At 43.8% G+C, this 24,914-nt stretch overlaps 1 protein-coding gene across 2 annotated transcripts in view; it reads left to right on the plus strand.

The window, feature by feature from the left end:
* Window positions 1-24,914, plus strand: part of LOC110507771 (membrane-associated phosphatidylinositol transfer protein 3) — a 146,760-nt gene that overhangs the window by 43,177 nt on the left and 78,669 nt on the right. For both annotated transcript variants that reach the window (XM_036965164.2, XM_036965165.2), the window contains exons 4-5: window positions 16,048-16,118; window positions 16,342-16,565. In XM_036965164.2, coding sequence (XP_036821059.1) covers window positions 16,048-16,118; window positions 16,342-16,565 — 295 coding nt within the window. The remainder of the gene's footprint in view (window positions 1-16,047; window positions 16,119-16,341; window positions 16,566-24,914) is intronic.

Consider the following 24,914-nt stretch of genomic DNA (forward strand, 5'->3'; position numbering starts at 1 on the left):
TGGCTGTGATCTAACATAATCATATGTTGTGCTTTTACTGTAAAGAATGTTTTAAATCAGACACAATGGGTAGATTAACCTGTCTACGATACTGGTTCCCAATTGGGAATCAACCCTCCCACGTTCAGCTGAAACGGTGGCGCATGGAACGCAAAAATATTCTTACAAATATTTAACCTCCACACATTAACAAGTCCAATAGCTCAAATGAAAGATAAACACCTTGTTCATCTAGCCAGCAAATCAGATTTCTAAAATGTTTTACGGCGAAAACATAGCACATATATATGTAAAACCACCACCAGACACAGCTCATTTCAATAGCCAAAACATGCAATCAACAAACGCAGGATTAAAAAATAAATCGCTCACTAACCTTTTGAAAATCTTCATCAGATGACAGTAATATGACATATTACACAGTACATTTTTTTTTTTTTCAATAATATGCCATTTATATCCATAAATGTCCATTTACAGTGAGTTCACCTTCAGAAATTACTCAAAAATGCCCGCAGGAAATCTATGTAGCGCGGCAAGATAACGTAAATAGACATCATAAACTTTGACTAAATATACATGTTCTACATATAGTTAGAAAGATACACTGCTTCTTTATGCAACCGCTGTGTTAGATTTATTTTTAACGTTACAGAAATCGCACACTATTCCATATGCTGAGACAGCGCTCAGTTCCAAGCTACATTTCCACGTAATGTTGGAGTCAACAGAAACACAGATTTAAGCATAAATATTCCCTTACCTTCGATGGTCTTCGTTCAGAATGTTCTGGAAGGCTTCATACTTACCCAATACATCGTTTGGTTTCAAGTCTTGCGTCTTTGTATTAGCTACTGCTAATAACATCAGCTGAAATGCACCCAAAACGTCCTCTGGTCCGGAAAAGTTGCGCATCAAAACTTCAAAATTACATATTATATGTCGACTAAACAGGTCAAACTAAGTGCAGAAGCAAGCTTTATGATGTTTTAGACACGCAAAACAAACTTCAATTCAATCGGCCATCGTCTGCTCTTCTCTTGAGTGCTGGAACAAAGGAATGGCTGGGACCAATTCGCGCCCATACGCACAGCCTATTCTCTCGTGGCACGCACTAATTTCACTCCCATAGAGTCAATTCTCGCGGGATTTGAACGATTCAAAGCTCTAATGAAAGAGGACATCTAGCGGAAGAGATAGAAAGTGTCCCCAGAATCATAACTGGTTGGGAAGGGTGGGGGCCATGACGTCAAAGTTGCTCCAACTTTCATGGCCACAAAAACTAGTTTGGAAGAATGCCTGCCCTGTGAGTTCTGCTATACTTACAGACATAATTCCAACGGTTTTAGAATCTTTAGAGTGTTCTCTATCCAATAATAATTTTTATTTGCATATATTAGCAATTTTTGACAGATTTTTTTTCCAGTTTACTAGGGGTACCCAATCTCTCCAAAGGGGGCGTATGTCTGCCATATCCTTAACAGGTTTTAACAAGAAGTTTGTATTTTATTTGCTGTATTGGACTTGTTAACCTTTTGCGTGTAGGGGGCAGTATTTTAGCTTTTGGCTAAAAAACGTACCCATTTGAATTGGCCTATTTCTCAGCCCCAGAAACTAGAATATGCATATAATAAGAAAACCCTCTAAAGTTTCCAAAACTGTAAATATATTGTCAGTGAGTATAACAGAACTGATATTGCAGGGGAAAGCCTGAGGAAAATCCAATCAGGAAGTGCCTCTTATTTTGAAACCTCTCTGTTCCTATGCAAGCCTATCCTCCATTTAAAGGGATATCAACTATATTCCTTTTTCTATGGCTTTCCTAAGGTGTCAACAGTCTTTAGACATAGTTTCAGGCTTTTATGTTGAAAAATGAGCGTGAAGGATCACATTGCGTAAGTGGATAGGTGGGGGCTCGCAGAGTGAGTTTTTGCGCAACTGAGTAAAGCCGCCATTGTTCTGAGTAAAGCCACTGTTATTGAAAAACCTACACACTCGGTTGGTATATTATCGAATATATATTTTAAAAACAACATGAGGATTGATTATATAAAATGTTTGACATGTTTCTGTGGACATTATGGATATTATTTGGAATATACGTCTGCGTTGTCGTGACCGCTCTTTCCTGTGGATTTCTGAACATAACGCGACAAACAAACATCGGTATTTTGGGTATAAAAATAATATTTATGGAACAAAAGGAACATTTGTTGTGTAACTGGGAGTCTCGTGAGTCAAAGCATCCGAAGATCATCAAAGGTAAACGATTAATTTGATTGCTTTTCTGATTTTCGGGACCAAGCTTCCTGATGCTAAGTGTACATGATGTTATGCTATGCTATCGATAAACTTACACAAACGCTTGGATTGCTTTCGCTGTAAAGCATCATTTCATAATCTGAGACGACAGGTGGATTAACAAAAGGCTAAACTGTGTTTTGCAATATTGCACTTGTGATTTCATGAATATGAATATTTTTTTGTAATATTATTTGACTGTTGCGCTATGCTATTCAGCGGTTGCTGATGAAAATGATCCCGCTAACGGGATGGGTAGCGCCAAGAAGTTAATGTGTGAAAGTTACATATTTCCAATAAATATTTTTGAATTTCGCACGCTGCCTTGTCAGAGGAATGTTGTCGAGGGGTTCCGCTAGTGGAACGCCTGCACTAGAAAGGTTAAAACCTACCCTAACCAGAAAATGAGGATAGATGGCGGCATTGGCGCAAAACTGAAAACGAGAAACAACGCAGTTAACCATGAAAAAGAAAACCGGGAATATGGTTGAATACAAACAGTGTAGTTATTCCCACTGCAAGGCAATCAAACAAGCGAAATGTTAGTATAGGGACAAAGTGGAGTCACAATTCAATGGCTCAGACACGAGACGCATGTGGCAGGCTCTACAGACAATCATGGAATACAAAAAGAAAACGTCACGGACACCGACGCCTTGCTTCCAGACAAACTAAACACCTTCTTTGCCCGCTTTGAGGGTAACACATTGCCACCGACATGGCCCACTACCAAGGACTGTGGGCTCTCCTTCTCCGGGGCCGATGTGAGTAAGACATTTAGACGTGTTAACACTTGCAAGGCTGCCGGCCCAGACGGCATCCCTCGCCATGGCCTCAGAGCATGCGCAGACCAGCTGGCTGCTGTGTTTACGGACATATTGAATCTCTCCCTATCCCAGTCTGCTGTCCCCACATGCTTCAAGATGGCCACCATTGTTCCTGTCACCAAGAAGGCAGAGGTAACAACTGAATGACTGTCGCCCCGTAGCACTCACTGCTGTCATCATGAAGTGCTTTGAGAGACTAGTCAAGGATCCTATCACCTCCACCTTACCTGTCACCCTAGACCCACTGCAATTTGCATACCACCCCAATAGGTCTGGACAAGAGGAATACCAATGTAAGAATGCTGTTCATTGACTACAGCTCAGCATTCGACACCATAGTACCCTTCAAACTCATCATTAAGCTTGACACCCTGGGTCTCAACCCCGCCCTGTGCGAATAGGTCCTGGACTTTCTGACCGGCCGCCCCCAGGTGGGGAAGGTAGGAAACAACATCTCCACTTCGCTGATCCTCAACACTGGGGCCCCACAAGGGTGTGCGTTCAGCCCCCTCCTGTATTCCCTGTTCACCCATGACTGCATGGCCATGCACGCCTCCAACTCAATCAACAAATTTTACTACAAAACAGTAGTAGGCTTTATCACCAAAAATGACGAGACAACCTATAGGGAAGAGGTGAGAGCAGAAAAAAAACCTCTCAATCAATGTCAACAAAACAAAGGAGATGATCGTGGACTTCGGGAAACAGCAGAGGGAGCACACCCCTATCCACATCAACGGGACAGCAGTGGAGAAGGTGGAAAGTTTTAAGTTCCATCGGCGTACACATCACGGACAAACTGAAATGGTCCACTCACACAGACGAAGGCGCAACATTGCCGATGAGCGCCGATATGTTTCATCTGTAATTTCTCTTCGTATTTCTCTTCATAAGAAAAGGTTTAAAAAGCATTTGCCAGTAGATTGTCAATTTGATTCGTGATGATGACTGCTAGCTAAGATTTTGAAAGTATGATGTTGACATGATCAGTCCAATCAAGGCTACTGTAATTTTATCTGTGGCCAATGACCTTGAGCCTACTTGGATGAGCACTTCTAATATAACTCTATGGCAGAACCCAAGGGGCTTGAATTTTCAAGTTCTACCCTTAGACTTGGTGGTGACGTAGTGTCCCCAAGAGTGACAGAACACTGAGCTTATACAGTGGGGCAAAAAAGTATTTAGTCAGCCACCAATTGTGCAAGTTCTCCCACTTAAAAAGATGAGAGAGGCCTGTAATTTTCATCATAGGTACACTGCAACTATGACAGACAAAATGAAAAAAAAAAATCCAGAAAATCACATTGTAGGATTTTTAATGAATTTATTTGCAAATGATGGTGGAAATAAGTATTTGGTCAATAACAAAAGTTTATCTCAATACTTTGTTATATACCCTTTGTTGGCAATGACAGAGGCCAAACGTCTTCACAAGGTTTTCACACACTGTTGCTGGTATTTTGGCCCATTCCTCCATGCAGATCTCCTCTAGAGCAGTGATGTTTTGGGGCTGTTGCTGGGCAACACAGACTTTCAACTCCCTCCAAAGATTTTCTATGGGGTTGAGATCTGGAGACTGGCTAGGCCACTCCAGGACCTTGAAATGCTTCTTATGAAGCCACTCCTTCGTTGCCCGGGCGGTGTGTTTGGGATCATTGTCATGCTGAAAGACCCAGCCACGTTTCATCTTCAATGCCCTTGCTGATGGAAGGAGGTTTTCACTCAAAATCTCACGATACATGGCCCCATTCATTCTTTCCTTTACACGGATCAGTCGTCCTGGTCCCTTTGCAGAAAAACAGCCCCAACGCATGATGTTTCCACCCCATGCTTCACAGTAGGTATGGTGTTCTTTGGATGCAACTCAGCATTCTTTGTCCTCCAAACATGACGAGTTTAGTTTTTACCAAAAAGTTAGATTTTGGTTTCATCTGACCATATGACATTCTCCCAATCTTCTTCTGGATCATCCAAATGCTCTCTAGCAAACTTCAGACGGGCCTGGAGATGTACTGGCTTAAGCAGGGGGACACGTCTGGCACTGCAGGATTTGAGTCCCTGGCGGCGTAGTGAGTTACTGATGGTAGGCTTTGTTACTTTGGTCCCAGCTCTCTGCAGGTCATTCACTAGGTCCCCCCGTGTGGTTCTGGGATTTTTGCTCACCGTTCTTGTGATCATTTTGACCCCACGGGTGAGATCTTGCGTGGAGCCCCAGATCGAGGGAGATTATCAGTGGTCTTGTATGTCTTCCATTTCCTAATAATTGCTCCCACAGTTGATTTCTTCAAACCAAGCTGCTTACCTATTGCAGATTCAGTCTTCCCAGCCTGGTGCAGGTCTACAATTTTGTTTCTGGTGTCCTTTGACAGCTCTTTGGTCTTGGCCATAGTGGAGTTTGGAGTGTGACTGTTTGAGGTTGTGGACAGGTGTCTTTTATACTGATAACAAGTTCCAACAGGTGCCATTAATACAGGTAACGAGTGGAGGACAGAGGAGCTTCTTAAAGAAGAAGTTACAGGTCTGTGAGAGCCAGAAATCTTGCTTGTTTGTAGGTGACCAAATATTTATTTTCCACCATAATTTGCAAATAAATTCATTAAAAATCCTACAATGTGATTTTCTGGATTTTTTTTTCTCATTTTGTCTGTCATAGTTGAAGTGTACCTATGATAAAAATTACAATTCTCATCTTTTTAAGTGGGAGAACTTGCACAATTGGTGGCTGACTAAATACTTTTTTGCCCCACTGTAATTCCGTAACTAGAGAACATTACCAAATCAAATCAAATCAAATGTATTTATATAGCCCTTCGTACATCAGCTGAAATCTCAAAGTGCTGTACAGAAACCCAGCCTAAAACCTCATACAGCAAGCAATGCAGGTGTAGAAGCACACCAACACCTACGCTCCGTATTTTCCACTGGCTGCCCCACCATGCGACTTTATTAACCCAATGTTAATATATATATATTTTACATTATTTGCAAACTGATATGTGACACGTATTAATGCCAAAATAACATGCAAGCCTGCCCCGCCTGTCCTGAATGACGGTTCGCCACTGGTTTTACTAGACATACAACCATCACTTACTAATTACATCACATGCACTTTACATGATAAATCAAAGGATGTGAATCTTGTCAGCACTTCAGAGCTGAAGTTAGTGAGTGAGTTTTGAAGTCTGAGGAAGGATCAAAGTCAGATAGTTCATATTCACAGCAATCTCTTCATTAGTTTTGTCTTCTCTAAGGCTTCACTGAGAAACCATTCATTGCCAGCTCAAGGATTACTGATTGATCTCTCTGACTGTATTGTACTCAGAGAACATTTCTTGGTTGGCTATAACATCATAAAATGCAATACCATGCAGGAAAACATGCAGTACCAGTCAAAAGTTTGGACACACCTACTCATTTATTTTTTTACTATTTTCTGCATTGTAGAAGACATCAAAACTATGAAATAACACATGGAGTCATGTAGTAACCAAAAATGTGTTAAACAAATCCAAATCTATTTTATATTTTGGATTATTCAAAGTAGCCACCTTTTGCTTTGATGACACACTATTGGCATTCTCTCAACCAGCTTAAGGAGGTAGTCACCTGAAATGCATTTCAATTAACAGATGTGCCTTGTTTAAAGTTAATTAGTGGAATTTATTTCCTTCCTAATGCGTTTCAGCCAATCAGTTGTGTTGTGACAAGGTAGGGGTGGTATACAGAACATAGCCCTATTTGGTAAAAGACCAAGTCCATATTATGGCAAGAACAGCTCAAATAAGCAAAGTGAACGACAGTCCATCATTACTTTCAGAAGGTCAGTCAATCTGGAAAACGTCAAGAACTTTGAAAGTTTCTTCCAGTTCAGTCGCAAAAACCATCAAGCGCTATGATGAAACTGTCTCTCATGATGACCGCCAAAGGAAAGGAAGACCCAGAGTTACCTCTGCTGCAGAGCACAAGTTCATTAGAGTTAACTGCACCTCAGATTGCAGCCAAAATAAATGCTTCACAGAGTTCAAGTAACAGACACATCTCAACATCAACTGTTCAGAGGAGACTGTGTGAATCAGGCCTTCATGGTTGAATTGCTGCAAAGAAACCACTATTAAAGTACACCAGTAAGAAGAAGAGACTTGTTTGGGCCTCAAAACACGAGCAATGGACATTAGACCGGTTGAAATATGTATTTTGGTCTGATGAGTCCACACCTCCAGGCTGTGTAAGGGCTATTTGACCAAGAAGGAGAGTGATGGAGTGCTGCATCAGATGATCTGGCCTCCACAATCACCCAACTTTAACCGAATTGAGATGGTTTGGGGTGAATTGGACCGCAGACTGAAGGAAAAGCAGCCAACAAGTGCTCAGCATATGTGGGAACTAGTTCAAGACTGACTACCTCATGACACTGGTTGAGAGAATGCCAAGAGTGTGCAAAGCTGTCATCAAGGCAAAGGGTGGCTACTTTGAAGAATCTAAAATCTAAAATATATTTTGATTTGTTTAACACGTTTTTGATCACTAAGTGATTCCATGTTTTATTTCATAGTGTTGATGTCTTCACTAGTATTCTACAGTGTAGAAAATAGTAAAAATGAAAAAATGAAGAAAAACCCTTGAATGAGTAGGTGTGTATATATATATATATTTATTTATTTATGTATGTATTTATTTCTTTATTTATACTCCGGACTCCGACATCGCTCGTCCTAATATTTCTATATTTCTTAATTCCATTTTTTTACTTTTAGATTTGTGTGTATTGTTGTATATTGTTAGATACTACTGCACTATTGGAGCTAGGAACACAATAATTTTGCTACACCTGCAATAACATCTGCAATAACATCTGCTAAATATGTGTTTGCGACCAATTGAATTGATTTGTATGTTGGGAATGCCAGCTAGGCCCCTGACAGCTCCTCTCTGCTCTTTTACTTACTCACTTGATTACTGTTTAATTGGCGTCAATGGCTGATCATTCTGGTTACCCATGCAGGGATGAGGAGCTGAGCTGAACAGGGATAGCTAAGTGCTTAAGTGAATTCACTGGACTAGGTTGGAGTATGGTTTTGGAGAAAACAATGGTTACCCTGGGCTAGTAATGTGCAACAGTTAAGATCTGTCACGGCCTCAATTCCTGAAGGCCCGCACACTGTTTATGCTCCCAATTCACCACATTTCAATCCAAAACAGATCTTCGTCAGGTCAGACTCACATCCCAAAATATACACATTTCACCTCACATGACCATTACACACATTTCACATGGTGGGTGTGAAAACATTTAAATTCACCTTTTGCGTATAGTCAATCATAATTCATCACGGAGGCACATATGGTCATAAAATATTATTTACATACAAATCGGTCCTAGTTAATACCTAGGCAACAGTAGAAAAGCTTACCCTGGAAGCTGTTGGAATACCACCTATATAACCATTAAGCGCAGGACATGCAGTGGTTGTAGATATAATTACAGTGCCTATTTCAATAACAACTTGCGTACCTCAAATAAATTGATACTCACAAAAAATGGAATATATGCATATGTACAATATTACCAATTGGAGACCTGGATGGCTAGACAAACCAACGTAACATATTCATGTAAGAAATGGTCTGAAATCAAACTCTTGGTTCAGATGTTTAGGAGACATGGTGGACAAAGGGTAAATCCAATACAACAGCATCCTCACACTAATATACACTCCATTCCCTTAATATAAGTCCAGAGGCTTTATGCCACACAAACGCAGCCTGACTAACCTCCCTGAGAAACAAGCGAATGTAGAGTATTCTCAGGCCCTGCAGCCAACACTGGCATTGACTTTACTTTGTATCTATCTCTCAATTTCTCTTTCACTAACTCACTCTCTCTTAGTCATGTTCTACCTCTACCGCTCTTTCAGTCCCTCTGTCAACGTTTCTGTCTTTCAATTTCGCTCCGTTTCCCTTTTTCTTGCTTTCTTCATTTTCTCTCTCTATCTGTTCCTACATTAATAAAGCCATCTTAAACTCCCCACTATGAGCACTCAGCTCTCTACAATGACAGAGTCACAGCAATGGATAGCAGCACTGACAGGCTTCTCTGCAGCATCCATGCTTCTAATGTACTGTAGCAGTCCTCTGTTCCCCCTCCACAGCCTGCCCAGCGAAGCCACAAACAGAGCCCTCCTATCTTTCTAACATTATAGTTCTGTCTCATGTCTTTAGGCCTCTCCACCTCTCCACCTGGATAAACAAGGTCTTATCAGCATATTTCTGCAACGCAGCTGTGACTACATTAGATCGCTATGTTTTTCCACTTCACTGTGTGATTGATGCATAGTCTCAGCCTAAAATAGCTTAATTACATAACTGATATTTTGGGAGTTATGGAGTGTATGGAAAACAAGAAAACAGTGGATTGTGATCTGGCTGTTGTCACAGTGGCTCAGTGCTGCCAGGCTTTCGAACCATTAGCTTACATCACTGTGTCAACACTAAGGCGGGGGTGTAAAGTCATTACTACTTAAGTAGTTGTTTGGGGTATCTGTATTTTAACTTAAACTTTTACTTCGCTACATTCCTAAAGAAAATCATGTACTTTTTACTCCATACTTTTCCCCTGAGGCCCAAAAGTAAATTTTTAATGTTTAGCCGGATAGGAAAAGGGTCCATTTCAAGCACCTACCAAGAGAACATCTCTACTGCCTCTGATCTGGAAGGCTCACTAAACACAAATGCATTGTTTGTAAATTATGTTGGAGTGTGCCCCTGGTTATAGGTAAACGTTAAAAACTAGAAAATGGTCTGTTTTGCTTAATATAAGGAATTTGAAATGATTTATACTTTTAGAATTACTTTTGATACTTAAATATATTTAAAACCAAATACTTTGACTTTTACTCTAGTAGTATTTCACTGGGTGACTTTCACTTTTACTTGAGTAATTTTCTATTAAGGTATCTTTACTTTTACTCAAGTATGACAATTACATACTTTTTTCCACCACTGCACTAAGGAAGTACTTAAGTTGACTAAGTAAAATGACTAAATGTAACAGTATTGCTTACAGCTCTTGCCCCAACCTGGGCTCGAACCAAGGACCCTCTGCACATATCAACAACAGTCACCCTCGAAGCATCGTTACCTATCGCTCCACAAAAGAGTGTGCAAAGCTGTCATCAAGGCAAAGGGTTGCTACTTTGAAGAATGTGAAATATAAAATATATTTTGATTTGTTTAACACTTTTCTGGTTACTACATGATTCCATATGTGTTATTACATAGTTTTGATTTCTTCACTATTATTATACAATGTAGAAAATAGTCAAAATAAAGATAAACCCTTGAATGAGTAGGTGTGTCCAAACTTCTGACTGGTGCCGTACATATATTTTTAGATAAGACCAAAATTAAAGGAATAGTCTTAAGCGTGGAAGCTGAATGGTCCACAGAGAGTCCACACCCTTCTCATGATGGCACCACACATGTTATTTATCACCCCAGCCAATTTGAGGTTCTGGGATGGGACTGAGAGAGAGGAGTGTTGTAGCCAACTGCTCTCTCAATCTCTGTCTCTCTAGCCCTACCTACACCCTGTAGCTAGCTGTTCTCACTAGCCCTACCTACACCCTGTAGCTAGCTGCTCTCTATATCCCAACCTACACCCTGTAGCTAGCTGCTCTCTCTAGCCCTACCTACACCCTGTAGCTAGCTGCTCTCTCTATCCCTGTCTGCTGTAGCTAGCTGCTCTCTCTAGCCCTATCTACACCCTGTAGCTAGCTGCTCTCTAGCCCTACCTACACCCTGTAGCTAGCTGCTCTCTATATCCCAACCTACACCCTGTAGCTAGCTGCTCTCTCTAGCCCTACCTACACCCTGTAGCTAGCTGCTCTCTCTATCCCTGTCTGCTGTAGCTAGCTGCTCTCTATAGCCCTATCTACACCCTGTAGCTAGCTGCTCTCTCTAGCCCTACCTACACCCTGTAGCTAGCTGCTCACTCTAGCCCTACCTACGTCCTGTAGCTAGCTGCTCTCCCTCCCTATCTACGTCCTGTAGCTAGCTGCTCTCTCTAGCCCTACCAACACACTGTAGCTAGCTGCTCTCTCTAGTCCTACCTACACCCTGTAGCTAGCTGCTCTCTCTATCCCTACCTACACCCTGTAGCTAGCTGCCCTCTCTATCCCTACCTACACCCTGTAGCTAGCTGCTCTCTCTATCCCTTTCTACGCCCTCTAGCTAGCTGCTCTCTCTAGCCCTATCTACGCCCTCTAGCTAGCTGCTCTCTCTAGCCCTACTTACACACTGTAGCTAGCTGCTCTCTCTAGCCCTACCTACACTCTGTAGCTAGCTGCTCTCTCTAGCCCTACCTACACACTGTAGCTAGCGGCTCTCTCTAGCCCTACCTACACTCTGTAGCTAGTTGCTCTCTCTAGCCCTACCTACACACTGTAGCTAGCGGCTCTCTCTAGCCCTACCTACACTCTGTAGCTAGCTGCTCTCTCTAGCCCTACCTACACTCTGTAGCTAGCTGCTCTCAGACATGTACAAATGTAGTGGGAATAGCATCTTCTCCATCCTCATCTGTATTCTCCTCATTGCATCATTCTCGCCCCTGGCCAGCCAAGTCCTTTTTTAAATACACTGCTACCCTAGCAGGCACAATCTCCCTTTTACGCTAATTCCTGTTTAATTACTTTTTCCATTTTTGCCTTATTGCTATTTCCCTCTTTAAACAGAAAATACTCAAAGCATGAGAGCTGGGGAGACAAAGACCTCTGTCTGGAATAATAAAAGTGTGTCAAAAAAGAAAGGCAGAGCAGAGATAATGATAACAAGTGATAGAGTTTATAGCCTAGGCTATGTGGGCTATTGGATCACAGTATCGAATCGCAATACATATCAAATTGTGAGAATCGCAATATATATCAAATCGGCAAAATTATTAGATACTACTGCACTGTTGGAGTTAGGTAAGCATTTTGCTACACTCGCAATAACATCTGCTAAACATGTGTATGTGACCAATAACATTTGAATTGATTTGATGCATCGTGTAATATCACAGAGTGAGGTCCATGGCCATTCCCAGCCCTAATGAACAGACGAAGCTGGATGTTAGCATACCTCCACTGTTCCAGGGCCAGGTCAGAGGTCACAGCTCCATGTCAAATCATACTGAAAACAAGCTTTCATTAGGATCAGCGTCCAAAATGGCACCCTATTCAATATAGTGCACTACTTTTGACCAGAGTCCTATGCGGGCCATAGTCATGAGTAGACAGTGCATATAGGGTGCCATTTCTGATGCAGACCCAGACTGGTTCCTAACCGTTTCTATCCATCACTCATTTTCCTAATTTGTACTCGTTCAATATATGGTTAATTAACAACGACATGCTCTGGAAAATGTATTACGCAACCTAGTTCATTGACTGTGGCAAACTGGCAATCACGTTAAGGAATCTAACTTTGTTAGAATTGATTGTGATTCTATTGTGATGTCTGTCTGTGGTATTGGGAGGCTAGTGCATAGCTAGCATTCCCTGGCTGGACCAAGCTAAGTGAATGTAGTTAAGGTGCTTAGTCCTCTACACAAAACAGTGTTGGCATGCGATGAGTGAGTTGTCACATTGAATTCATACATTCCCTCCAGCACTAAGTGCCTTAGTCGTCAAACAGGGCTCACCTTTAAGTGTTGTTCTGGCTAGGTTCTCTCAGGGTCTACCTCTCCAGTGAGACCTCTCTAAGAGTTAGCCTCACAGTTCACAAACCCTCAGTCTAAGTGGAGCTGACATCACATAGCCCTGTTGGTGATATTTTGGGAAATATATTTTGTAGTGTGTACAACTTTTTTATTGGAAATCTGTATTATGTCAACTCACTCTTTCTGTCTTTGGCCTCACAGCAACTTGGCAACGTTAGGAGTCTCTCTCTCTCGCTTTCTCTCTCGCTCGCTCTCTCTGCTGCCTCTAAGCTGATAGAAATCTGTCAGTGTGGCAGTAGTTGTAGGGCAAGAGTACTCTGCAATTGGCAGGGACAGGAGACATGGAATGACAATAACATGCCTTCATTGAATGTATGGAGGAATGACATTCTAAGACATAGTGGCCAAGACAGAACGGCACTGAGGGATCAGGACGCGAATCAATAATTCACCCTTCCTTCACAAGCTAGCACTGACATACTGCCAATATCCTTTCTCCCTGTTGCTTCTCTCTCTCTCCCAGTTTCTCTCTTCCTGCTGATCTCTTTTTCTACTGCTTCCTCTCTCCCCTCTCCCCTCTCCCCTCTCCCCTCTCCCCTCTCCCCTCTCCCCTCTCCCCTCTGTCTGTCTGTCTGTCTGTCTGTCTGTCTGTCTGTCTGTCTGTCTGTCTGTCTGTCTCTCTCTCTCTCTCTCTCTCTCTCTCTCTCTCTCGCTCTCTCATATTCTTATTTGTTTACAGTTTATTCACACTATTAAATATTAAACTAATATTGGTTATGGTTGTCCTACAGAACACTAGTTCCATGATTCAATTTATTATACAGCATTTTACTAAATGAAAAATGGCCACATTTAGTACTAGCAAACAAACCAAATGTCAATTTTTTTTACTGCACTATTAAATGACTCAAGAGTCTGAAACTGAAGTGAATATGACGGCTTTGAGAGTGTGGTTGAGATGTGGTGGTGACAACAGACATTGCTTCTGAGTTCTGGCACCCTTAGCTCCTGACTTGGAGGAGTCTAGAGAGGGCTTTCTGGGCAAATGCATTAGTTTAGTGAGAGAGGCAGACAGTGACCATATGTGCCTCTGAGCCTTGTAATGCACATATTGATTGGCACAACACGAGAGAGGGACGGCGCTGTGAGAGAGAGTGAGGGAGAGATAAAAAGAAAGTTAAAAAGTATAAGAAAGAGGGAGGGAGAGTTAGACTCTCTTGGTAACCTGGATGGATCCCCTGCTGTTAGCTAGGCTGTCAAGCTACAGGAGAGGCTTACAGAGGACCACAGGAAACTGCTTTTCACCACTCAGCTTCCCTGTCACAAATAGGATTACGTCAATGCACTTCAACATTAAAAAAATGTCTTATTTATAGTAAAGTAGGCTTCTGTCTGTCTACAACCAGCTGTGCTTGTACTGTATGTAGCTTCCACTGACACTTACACAAAAGCCTCCCCTGTCTACCAAGGCTATATTTTAGCATAGCTTTCAGGGTTGTACCTAATTGAAAATTAGTTCACCAATTTAAAAGCAAGTTGAAGATCACTAGGGACTGTGTGTTGGGTTCACTCAACCCATTCTGTTACTCCGTGCTACTCAATAATTGAGAGGTTTGTTTTGGTTGCAATTAATGTTACGTAAGTAGCAGAAAGACTTCTTTGTAAATATGCAGAGAACCTCTGATCACACATTCATTTTAAATGTATGACTAATCTGGTACTGTGCTCCCTGTACTGGTCCAATGTTATTCCACCTCCCACTTACAAAGAAACTTCTCAATTGATTTGCTGTAGCTAACCTTTTGACCAGAATAGTGCAGTGGGTCTCCTGAGTGTTAAGTTGGAGGGGGAGGCAGGCAGGAGGCAAGAAGTGGCCGAGACAGAGTGGCTGGCATGCAAGCAGACAGACAGGCAGGAATGTCAGGCAGGCAGGGTAGGAAAGGCTGTGGGCTGGAAGCTGACAGGCGGTGGGCTGGGAACTGACAGGCTGTGGGCTGGGAGATGACAGGCTGTGGGCTGGGAACTGACAGGCTGTGGGCTGGGAGCTGACAGGCTGTGGGTCGGGAGCTGACAGGCTGTGGGCTGGGAACTGACAGGTTGTGGGCTGGGAACTGACAGGCTGTGGGCAGGGAACTGACATGCTGGGAGATGACAGGCTGTGGGCTGGGAACTGACATGCTGGGAGATGACAGGCTGTGGGCTGGGAACTGACATGCTGGGAGATGACAGGCTGTGGGCTGGGAACTGACAGGTTGTAAGTGTGTGAAAGCCTCCCCTGGCAGATGCTACCAGCCGGGGGAGAACAGATAAACAAGCAGTGAGTAAATCACAGAGCCGAGAGAGAGAGCTGGAGAGAGGGGGAGAGAGAGGGAGGGAGGGAAGGAGGGAGGGAGAGGGGGAGGGAGGGAGGGAGGGAGGGAGGGAGGGAGGGAGGGAGGGAGGGAGGGAGGGAGGGAGGGAGGGAGGGAGGGAGGGAGGGAGGGAGGGAGGGAGAGGAGCTCAGGAATAAGATGACAGAGCATGCAGAGGCTTCAGGGAGGATAATGAGTTTGGCCAGGAGCCAATGGCTTGCCACACTTCACACAGGAACACAGATAGACACACCGTACAGGTGGTTGGGAAAATAACCATAACTCTCCTTCATCCTTCCTCCATCTTCCTCATCCCAAGGTGTATTTGCATTGTTTCGACTGTTTCTGACAAGCCAAGATCCAAAATATGACAGTGCCAGGCAGCTACGGTGATCGTGACAGAACCATATGTCTGGATATGGCAGGATTCTGTGTGATGAGTCAGTATTGACTTTTCTGGAGTATGTGCTTAGGAGAGTTGAGCTTAAGGGCGTGCAGTATTTGGGGCCCATCTCCCAGTTATGGAAGGAATAAAGAGAAACGTTAAGGCTTTAGTAATACTGAAATTGGTTAGCTCCTGAGATCAATAATCATTCCGTTATCAGTGCATCTGTGTGAAGTGGCTTATGTAATGACTTTTCTCCCTCTCGCCATCATTTCTCATTCCTTTCTCTCGCTCTTCCTCTCCGTCTTTCCTTTCTTTATCTCTCTCACTCTCTTCCTCTCGCAATATCTCCTTTCTGTATCTTTATCTCTTTCTTCCTCTATTTCTTGATCTTTATTTCTCTCTTTCCCTCTCTTTCCCTCTCTCTTTTCCTTTCTTGCTCTCTCTCTCTCTCTCTCCATCTCTCCTATCTTAAATCTGTAGAGAGCCTGTATCGCCTGGGGCGTCCTCGCTGTGTCCCTCAGAGCAGCATTGACGGGTTAGAGGACATGGAGGTAGGGGAATCACAATATAAACTCTGATATATAAATAACCAGCATAACTACTCTGGCTGCTCATGAGGTGTCTCTGTTAGCTATAGTATATATGAATGCAGGTCCAGGACTCTTGGCTTATACCACTAATCCACTTCTCTCTCCTCTCCTCGCCTCTCACATCCTCCTCTTTTCTACCTCCCTACCCCTCATTGGTTACTTCTTCCTCTCCTCCACTCTACAGAAGACCCAGTGTAAGACCCACGTGTTGCTGCTGGTGATGCATGGTGGGAACATCCTGGATACGGCAGGGGGAGACCCTGGCACCAAGGCTGGCGATGCCACCACGCTGTCCTCCGTGCTGGAGAAGGTGGCTCGGGCACACTTCCAGGCCGCTGCAGAACATGTGATGATCAAGCTAGTGGCCTGCCCAGCTGTGTGTGCCGAGGCCTTCTCCCTCGTCTCCAAGTGAGTCAATCACACCAAATCAAATCAAATCAAATCAAATGTTATTTGTCACATACACATGGTTAGCAGATGTTAATGCGAGTGTAGCGAAATGCTTGTGCTTCTAGTTCCGTCAATGCAGTAATAACCAACAAGTAATCTAACTAACAATTCCAAAACTACTGTCTTATACACAGTGTAAGGGGATAAATAATATGTACATTAGGATATATGAATGAGTGATGGTACAGAGCAGCATAGGCAGGATACAGTAGATGGTATCGAGTACAGTATATACATGAGGTGAGTATGTAAACAAAGTGGCATAGTTAAAGTGGCTAGTGATACATGTATTACATAAGGATGCAGTCGATGGTATAGAGTACAGTATATACGTATGCATATGAGATGAATAATGTAGGGTAAGTAACATTATATAAGGTAGCATTGTTTAAAGTGGCTAGTGATATATTTACATCATTTCCCATCAATTCCCATTATTAAAGTGGCTGGGGTTGAGTCAGTGTCAGTGTCAGTGTCAGTGTGTTGGCAGCAGCCACTCAATGTTAGTGGTGGCTGTTTGACAGTCTGATGGCCTTGAGATAGAAGCTGTTTTTCAGTCTCTCGGTCCCAGCTTTGATGCACCTGTACTGACCTCGCCTTCTGGATGATAGCAGGGTGAACAGGCAGTGGCTCGGGTGGTTGATGTCCTTGATGATCTTTATGGCCTTCCTGTAACATCGGGTGGTGTAGGTGTCCTGGAGGGCAGGTAGTTTGCCCCCAGTGATGCGTTGTGCAGACCTCACTACCCTCTGGAGAGCCTTACGGTTGTGGGCGGAGCAGTTGCCGTACCAGGCGGTGATACAGCCCGCCAGGATGCTCTCGATTGTGCATCTGTAGAAGTTTGTGAGTGCTTTTGGTGACAAAACAAATTTCTTCAGCCTCCTGAGGTTGAAGAGGCGCTGCTGCGCCTTCTTCACGATGCTGTCTGTGTGAGTGGACCAATTCAGTTTGTCTGTGGAACTTAAAACTTGCTACCCTCTCCACTACTGTTCCATCGATGTGGATAGGGGGGTGTTCCCTCTGCTGTTTCCTGAAGTCCACAATCATCTCCTTAGTTTTGTTGACGTTGAGTGTGAGGTTATTTTCCTGACACCACACTCCGAGGGCCCTCACCTCCTCCCTGTAGGCCGTCTCGTCGTTGTTGGTAATCAAGCCTACCACTGTTGTGTCGTCCGCAAACTTGATGATTGAGTTGGAGGCGTGCGTGGCCACGCAGTCGTGGGTGAACAGGGAGTACAGGAGAGGGCTCAGAACGCACCCTTGTGGGGCCCCAGTGTTGAGGATCAGCGGGGTGGAGATGTTGTTGCCTACCCTCACCACCTGGGGGCGGCCCGTCAGGAAGTCCAGTACCCAGTTGCACAGGGCGGGGTCGAGACCCAGGGTCTCGAGCTTGATGACGAGCTTGGAGGGTACTATGGTGTTGAATGCCGAGCTGTAGTCGATGAACAGCATTCTCACATAGGTATTCCTCTTGTCCAGATGGGTTAGGGCAGTGTGCAGTGTGGTTGAGATTGCATCGTCTGTGGACCTATTTGGGCGGTAAGCAAATTGGAGTGGGTCTAGGGTGTCAGGTAGGGTGGAGGTGATATGGTCCTTGACTAGTCTCTCAAAGCACTTCATGATGACGGAAGTGAGTGCTACGGGGCGGTAGTCGTTTAGCTCAGTTACCTTAGCTTTCTTGGGAACAGGAACAATGGTGGCCCTGTTGAAGCATGTGGGAACAGTAGATTGGTATAGGGATTGATTGAATATGTCCGTAAACACACCGGCCAGCTGGTCTGCGCATGCTCTGAGGGCGCGGCTGGGGATGCCGTCTGGGCCTGCAGCCTTGCGAGGGTTAACACTTTTAAATGTCTTACTCACCTCGGCTGCAGTGGAGGAGAGTCCGTATGTTTTCGTTGCAGGCCGTGTCAGTGGCACTGTATTGTCCTCAAAGCGGGCAAAAAAGTTATTTAGTCTGCCTGGGTGCAGGACATCCTGGTCCGTGACTGGGCTGGATTTCTTCCTGTAGTCCGTGATTGACTGTAGACCCTGCCACATGCCTCTTGTGTCTGAGCCGTTGAATTGAGATTCTACTTTGTCTCTGTACTGACGCTTAGCTTGTTTGATTGCCTTGCGGAGGGAATAGCTGCACTGTCAAGGGGGGTAAAAATCTGAAAATTTCTAACATTTCTTAAATGTTCTGATTTTGATGTTTGCTTTCTGTTTGGCATTGAAGAGCAGTTTGTATTGGCCTTTCATCCCTTCCAGATTGTCTCAGCGCTGCCCCCCGTTGCTGAGCTGTATAGCTGAAGCACAGTGGAGAATCATGATGGTTATAAAGCAATAGTAGCTTGTGATATGTGGGCTCTATTTGATAGCATTTCTATTGAGGTGAATTCACCCCCCTAGCGATTTAGTCTGACAGTCAGAATGACAGTGCATCGTTTAGGCATGTTTGTCATTTTTAAGGAGGCATGGCAGAATACCCAAGTGACCATTTCCAATTCACAGATCTCGGCCTTGGGAGTCAAATGAATCAACAGCGACGTCGGGCCAGAGATACCAGGCTGCCAATTCTGTTGAAGGTTAAATTGGAAATGATATCGAGCAGGTAGCCTTTAAGCAGAAGTTGCGATGTTAATTAGCATGCCACTGACATTTCCCAGCCTTTCAGGGCATGTGGAATACTAAACTCATAACCTTGATCTACCCCTGAAGCCCCCTGAAGAACCCTGAAGCACCCTGAAGAACCCTGAAGCACCCTGAAGAACCCTGAAGCACCCTGAAGCCCCTGAAGCCCCTGAAGAACCCTGAAGCCCCTGAAGAACCCTGAAACACCCTGAAGAACCCTGAAGCACCCTGAAGAACCCTGAAGCCCCTGAAGAACCCTGAAGCATCCTGAAGAACCCTGAAGCCCCTATCTCTATTCAGCGGACAGAGAAAGAAAGATGAAACAGATGCCAGAGTGACTGGTTTGAATTGCATTAGTGTGGAAAGGAAAATTATTTTTGATGACTCACTATGATCTGTTTACCTAATTAACGGCTGTTGTTTATTATTGGGCTCCTGTGCCTTTATCTGGTTGTGGAATAGAGGGAACTGAATTGAAGATGAGATGAATGTGGAAGCTGTTACCTCCAGAATAAGCTGCTGCCTGCTTGTCAATCTTGCCCCGTTCAATAAATCAGCTACAGTTACAGTAGTTACTGTGGCTGGCTGCATTGAAAGCAGATGATGATGGCGGCCTGCAAGTCTTCAATCACACATGAGCTTAAAGAGGCGTTCACTCTCTTTGAATCCTCTTCTTTAAATCACATCCGTTAAGTAATGAAGACCTTGGCGAGGTGAAGACCAAAGGAATCTGCAGACTATCTTGAGTTTTTGCCCCATTTTGAGGAGGAACCCGAAGCAGCATCTCTCTGTTCTGTTCGGGTGATTGTAGGCAGTACTGTATGTTTCAGGCTGCTGGCTGTGCAGAGACTAATCTTTTCATGTCGCATTTAAAGCTGCCAGTCTTTCCGGGGGGAATCCTTTGAGACAAATGCACACATTTTTCAGCTCCCTGCTGCATATATTGTCTTTGGTAGAATGTCACTTTGTTTTGCATAGCTCTTTTTCATTGATATGCCTGTGAGAATGTTTGTGTATATATTTCCACTAATTGGTATGTGTTGACTGGGAGCTGGCAGACTGGGTTCTGAGATTGAGTCCCAAATGGCACCTTATTCCCCACATAGTGCACAACTTTAGATCAGTAGAGAATAGGGTGCCGTTCGGGACGCACCCTGAGATTTCCATCCGTCTGTCTGTCTGGTGTAGTGATTGCCGTTGGTGAGAGACAATGACTGGAGGCGAGAGCTTAAATAGATGTGAGGGCTGTGGTGTTTCCTCAGCAGCTTGACGTCTTCCTGCCTGCCTCCCTGCATGGCACAGCAATGGCCAGGGATGAAATATTTAAAGGAACAACATCCCATGGGTCTCTACTGGGTGGGTGTGTGTGAGTTATTGCCACATTTCTCAATTGCTGCTCCATTTACACTCTTTGAAAGAAAGATGCTATCTAGGACCCAAAAAGAACCCTTTTTGGTTCCAGGTAGAAACCTTTTGGTTCTAGGTATAACTATTTGGGGTTTTGTGTAGAACCTTTCCACAGGGTTCTACATGGAACCCAAAAGGGTTCTTCTACCTGGAACCCAAAATGGTTATTTTACCTGGACCCAAAAATAGTTATCTTATAGGGACAGCCGAAGAACCCTTTTGGAACACAGAAAAGAGGATGTGAACCAGTTGATTTATTTTCCTGCGACCAGACGCATTTCCTCTGTGACAGTTGAAGATATACAAAACATTGTCTACAGCTAATAAACTAATAAACAACTCAATCTCTTGTGATGTTGGTCTTGTATTACTTTAGTTGAGGACAGGGCGGGACAGGGAGTTTGACCTGACAGTGACCTGAGGACAAGGAGACCACTCATTTTCTGTCCATTCACAGCACACACAGCCAGGGAGCAGCAGTTCTCAGTCTACTCCGCACATCTCTGCCTAATTAAGCTCACATTGTGGTTTGCCTCTGCCTCTCCCCCTGCATCTCCCACTGCCTCTGCCTCTGCATCTCCCCTGCCTCTCCCTCTGCCCCTCCCCCTGCATCGCCCCTGCCTCTCCCTCTGCTCCTGCCTCTGCCCCTGCCTCTCCCTCTGCCCCTCCCTTTTCCCCTCCCTCGGCCCCTCCCTCGGCCTCTCCCTCTCCTTCTGTCTATGTCTCTGTTTCTCCCTCGTTAGCTTTGTAAACTGTGTGCCCCATCATTTTTTTATATTTAAATTGTTTTTATTTAACTTTTATTTAACTAGGCAATCCAGTTAAGAACAAAATCTTATTTACAATGACGGCCTACCCCGGCCAAACCCTAACCCGGACTACACTGGGGCAATTGTGCGCCGCCCTATAGGACTCCCAATTGTGATACAGCCTGGAATCTAACCCTCTCTGAAGTTATAGCCTATTTCAGTCTTGCCCACTCTGTGACATCAGATGAAGTTAGAGCCTATTTCAGTCTTGCCCACTCTGTGACATCAGATGAACATAGAGCCTATTTCAGTCTTGCCCACTCTGTGACATCAGATGAAGTGAGAGGGAATGTGAGATAGTGTAACCTTCTTGGCTTTGAGGAGGGATGCTGGCTTGCTGATGCTGGCTTAGGGGCTTATCTGTTCAATCAGCCCGATAGATCCTGTTAATGGCAGCTAGCTAGGCATCTCTTCATCAGCACATTACTATGTAAATCTGTAGAATCAGACACTACAGAAATGGATGGGAGAAAGGATGATAGACATTGTGTCCCAAATGTAGTGCACTGCTTGGGCCCATAGGGCTCTGGTCAAAAGTAGTGCAGTATATAAGGAATACGGTGCCATTTGGGACGGAACCCAAATCTGATTCTAACAGTTTTTGTTTTAATCGGCAGTCTTCAATGTAAATGGCCTCGATACAATTCTCTTAGTTGTATTGTTGAAGAGGTTCATTCATGTACTGTAGGAATAGGCTGACAGGCTTGCTGTAGGTTGAACACAACTGTAAGCCTACTTTTTGTTAGAATTGTTACACAGAGGCAGAGAGTGAGTAGCCAAGGAGCCCTTGTCTTCTTACAAATAGGCTCTCTGAAGGTCTGTTCTGCTTTGATGGCATACCACAGTATATCCTCAGCTTCTACCCCGGCTAGCATGAACACTCTCATAATGAGAATGTGTGTGTGTGTGTGTGTGTGTGTGTGTGTGTGTGTGTGTGTGTGTGTGTGTGTGTGTGTGTGTGTGTGTGTGTGTGTGTGTGTGTGTGTGTGTGTGTGTGTGTGTGTGTGTGTGTGTGTGTGTGTGTGTGAGAAAGTCTCATCTCACACACCAGAGATACTTTCTCATAGTGACTTGAAACCCATTGTCAAGACTTGAAACCCACTGTGCTCCTATAGGCTCTGCGTTCTTCCAATAAATTATATCGGTATAGCTGTGTATTCTATATCCAATTACAGTGAAACTCAGTAACTAAGCATTACCTGGACTCTATATCAGGTGAAGAATAAATATCCCACAGCATTACCAACAACATAAGTAGATGACTAATTATCCATCTCTAGAAATAAATAAAGAACAGGCTGACGAGAGAAGCTTGGTGGGTGGCTTTGTGTTGTCTTGTTGTGTCTAGATGGTCTTTGACCTTGGTCTTGGCCATGTAACTGCCTGTCCAGGGGTGTTATGGTAATATCTGTGTCCTGTGCCAGCAGCAGGGAGCTCTACAGGGCTCTGTTAACACGACAGTAACAGCATGACACAGTACAGCTACAGTGCCTTGCGAAAGTATTCGGCCCCCTTGAACTTTGCGACCTTTTGACACATTTCAGGCTTCAAACATAAAGATATAAAACTGTATTTTTTTGTGTAGAATCAACAACAAGTGGGACACAATCATGAAGTGGAATGACATTTATTTGATATTTCAAACTTTTTTAACAAATCAAAAACTGAAAAATTGGGCGTGCAAAATTATTCAGCCCCTTTACTTTCAGTGCAGCAAACTCTCTCCAGAAGTTCAGTGAGGATCTCTGAATGATCCAATGTTGACCTAAATGACTAATGATGATAAATACAATCCACCTGTGTGTAATCAAGTCTCCGTATAAATGCACCTGCACTGTGATAGTCTCAGAGGTCCGTTAAAAGCGCAGAGAGCATCATGAAGAACAAGGAACACACCAGGCAGGTCCGAGATACTGTTGTGAAGAAGTTTAAAGCCGGATTTGGATACAAAAAGATTTCCCAAGCTTTAAACATCCCAAGGAGCACTGTGCAAGCGATAATATTGAAATGGAAGGAGTATCAGACCACTGCAAATCTACCAAGACCTGGCCGTCCCTCTAAACTTTCAGCTCATACAAGGAGAAGACTGATCAGAGATGCAGCCAAGAGGCCCATGATCACTCTGGATGAACTGCAGAGATCTACAGCTGAGGTGGGAGACTCTGTCCATAGGACAACAATCAGTCGTATATTGCACAAATCTGGCCTTTATGGAAGAGTGGCAAGAAGAAAGCCATTTCTTAAAGATATCCATAAAAAGTGTTGTTTAAAGTTTGCCACAAGCCACCTGGGAGACACACCAAACATGTGGAAGAAGGTGCTCTGGTCAGATGAAACCAAAATTGAACTTTTTGGCAACAATGCAAAATGTTATGTTTGGCGTAAAAGCAACACAGCTCATCACCCTGAACACACCATGCCCATTGTCAAACATGGTGGTGGCAGCATCATGGTTTGGGCCTGCTTTTCTTCAGCAGGGACAGGGAAGATGGTTAAAATTGATGGGAAGATGGATGGAGCCAAATACAGGACCATTCTGGATGAAAACCTGATGGAGTCTGCAAAAGACCTGAGACTGGGACGGAGATTTGTCTTCCAACAAGACAATGATCCAAAACATAAAGCAAAATCTACAATGGAATGGTTCAAAAATAAACATATCCAGGTGTTAGAATGGCCAAGTCAAAGTCCAGACCTGAATCCAATCGAGAATCTGTGGAAAGAACTGAAAACTGCTGTTCACAAATGCTCTCCATCCAACCTCACTGAGCTCGAGCTGTTTTGCAAGGAGGAATGGGAAAAAATGTCAGTCTCTCGATGTGCAAAACTGATAGAGACATACCCCAAGCGACTTACAGCTGTAATCGCAGCAAAAGGTGGCTCTACAAAGTATTAACTTAAGGGGGCTGAATAATTTTGCACGCCCAATTTTTCAGTTTTTGATTTGTTAAAAAAGTTTGAAATATCCAATAAATGTCGTTCCACTTCATGATTGTGTCCCACTTGTTGTTGATTCTTCACAAAAAAATACAGTTTTATATCTTTATGTTTGAAGCCTGAAATGTGGCAAAAGGTTGCAAAGTTCAAGGGGGCCGAATACTTTCGCAAGGCACTGTATAGCAGTACATTACACAGGCCTTTGAGAGTGACTACCGATGGATAACCTACATACCAGTGGAGGTCAGTGCCGTTTAAGATGAGGGAGGACCATTTATTTTTAAATTGGATGACTGTCATTCATATTCCATTCACCCAGTTCAATGTAACATCGATAGGTTTAGGCTACTACATTATTCTCAAATTGCCCCTATAACCATCATGAAGTTGCGACACATTCAATACCGCCTTGCACACACTCTTGCATGCACCTAGCTGATCTAGGGTGTAATCATTAGTCCCACAGTTGCAAACGAGAGTTTCTATTGGACAAATTCAGGTACATGTATGTTTATCTCTGTTTCGTTCCACTTGCTTCCGT

The sequence above is a fragment of the Oncorhynchus mykiss genome, chromosome 27, assembly GCF_057628025.1.
Source record: "Oncorhynchus mykiss isolate SJ-2025 chromosome 27, ASM5762802v1, whole genome shotgun sequence".
Lineage (NCBI taxonomy): Eukaryota > Metazoa > Chordata > Actinopteri > Salmoniformes > Salmonidae > Oncorhynchus > Oncorhynchus mykiss.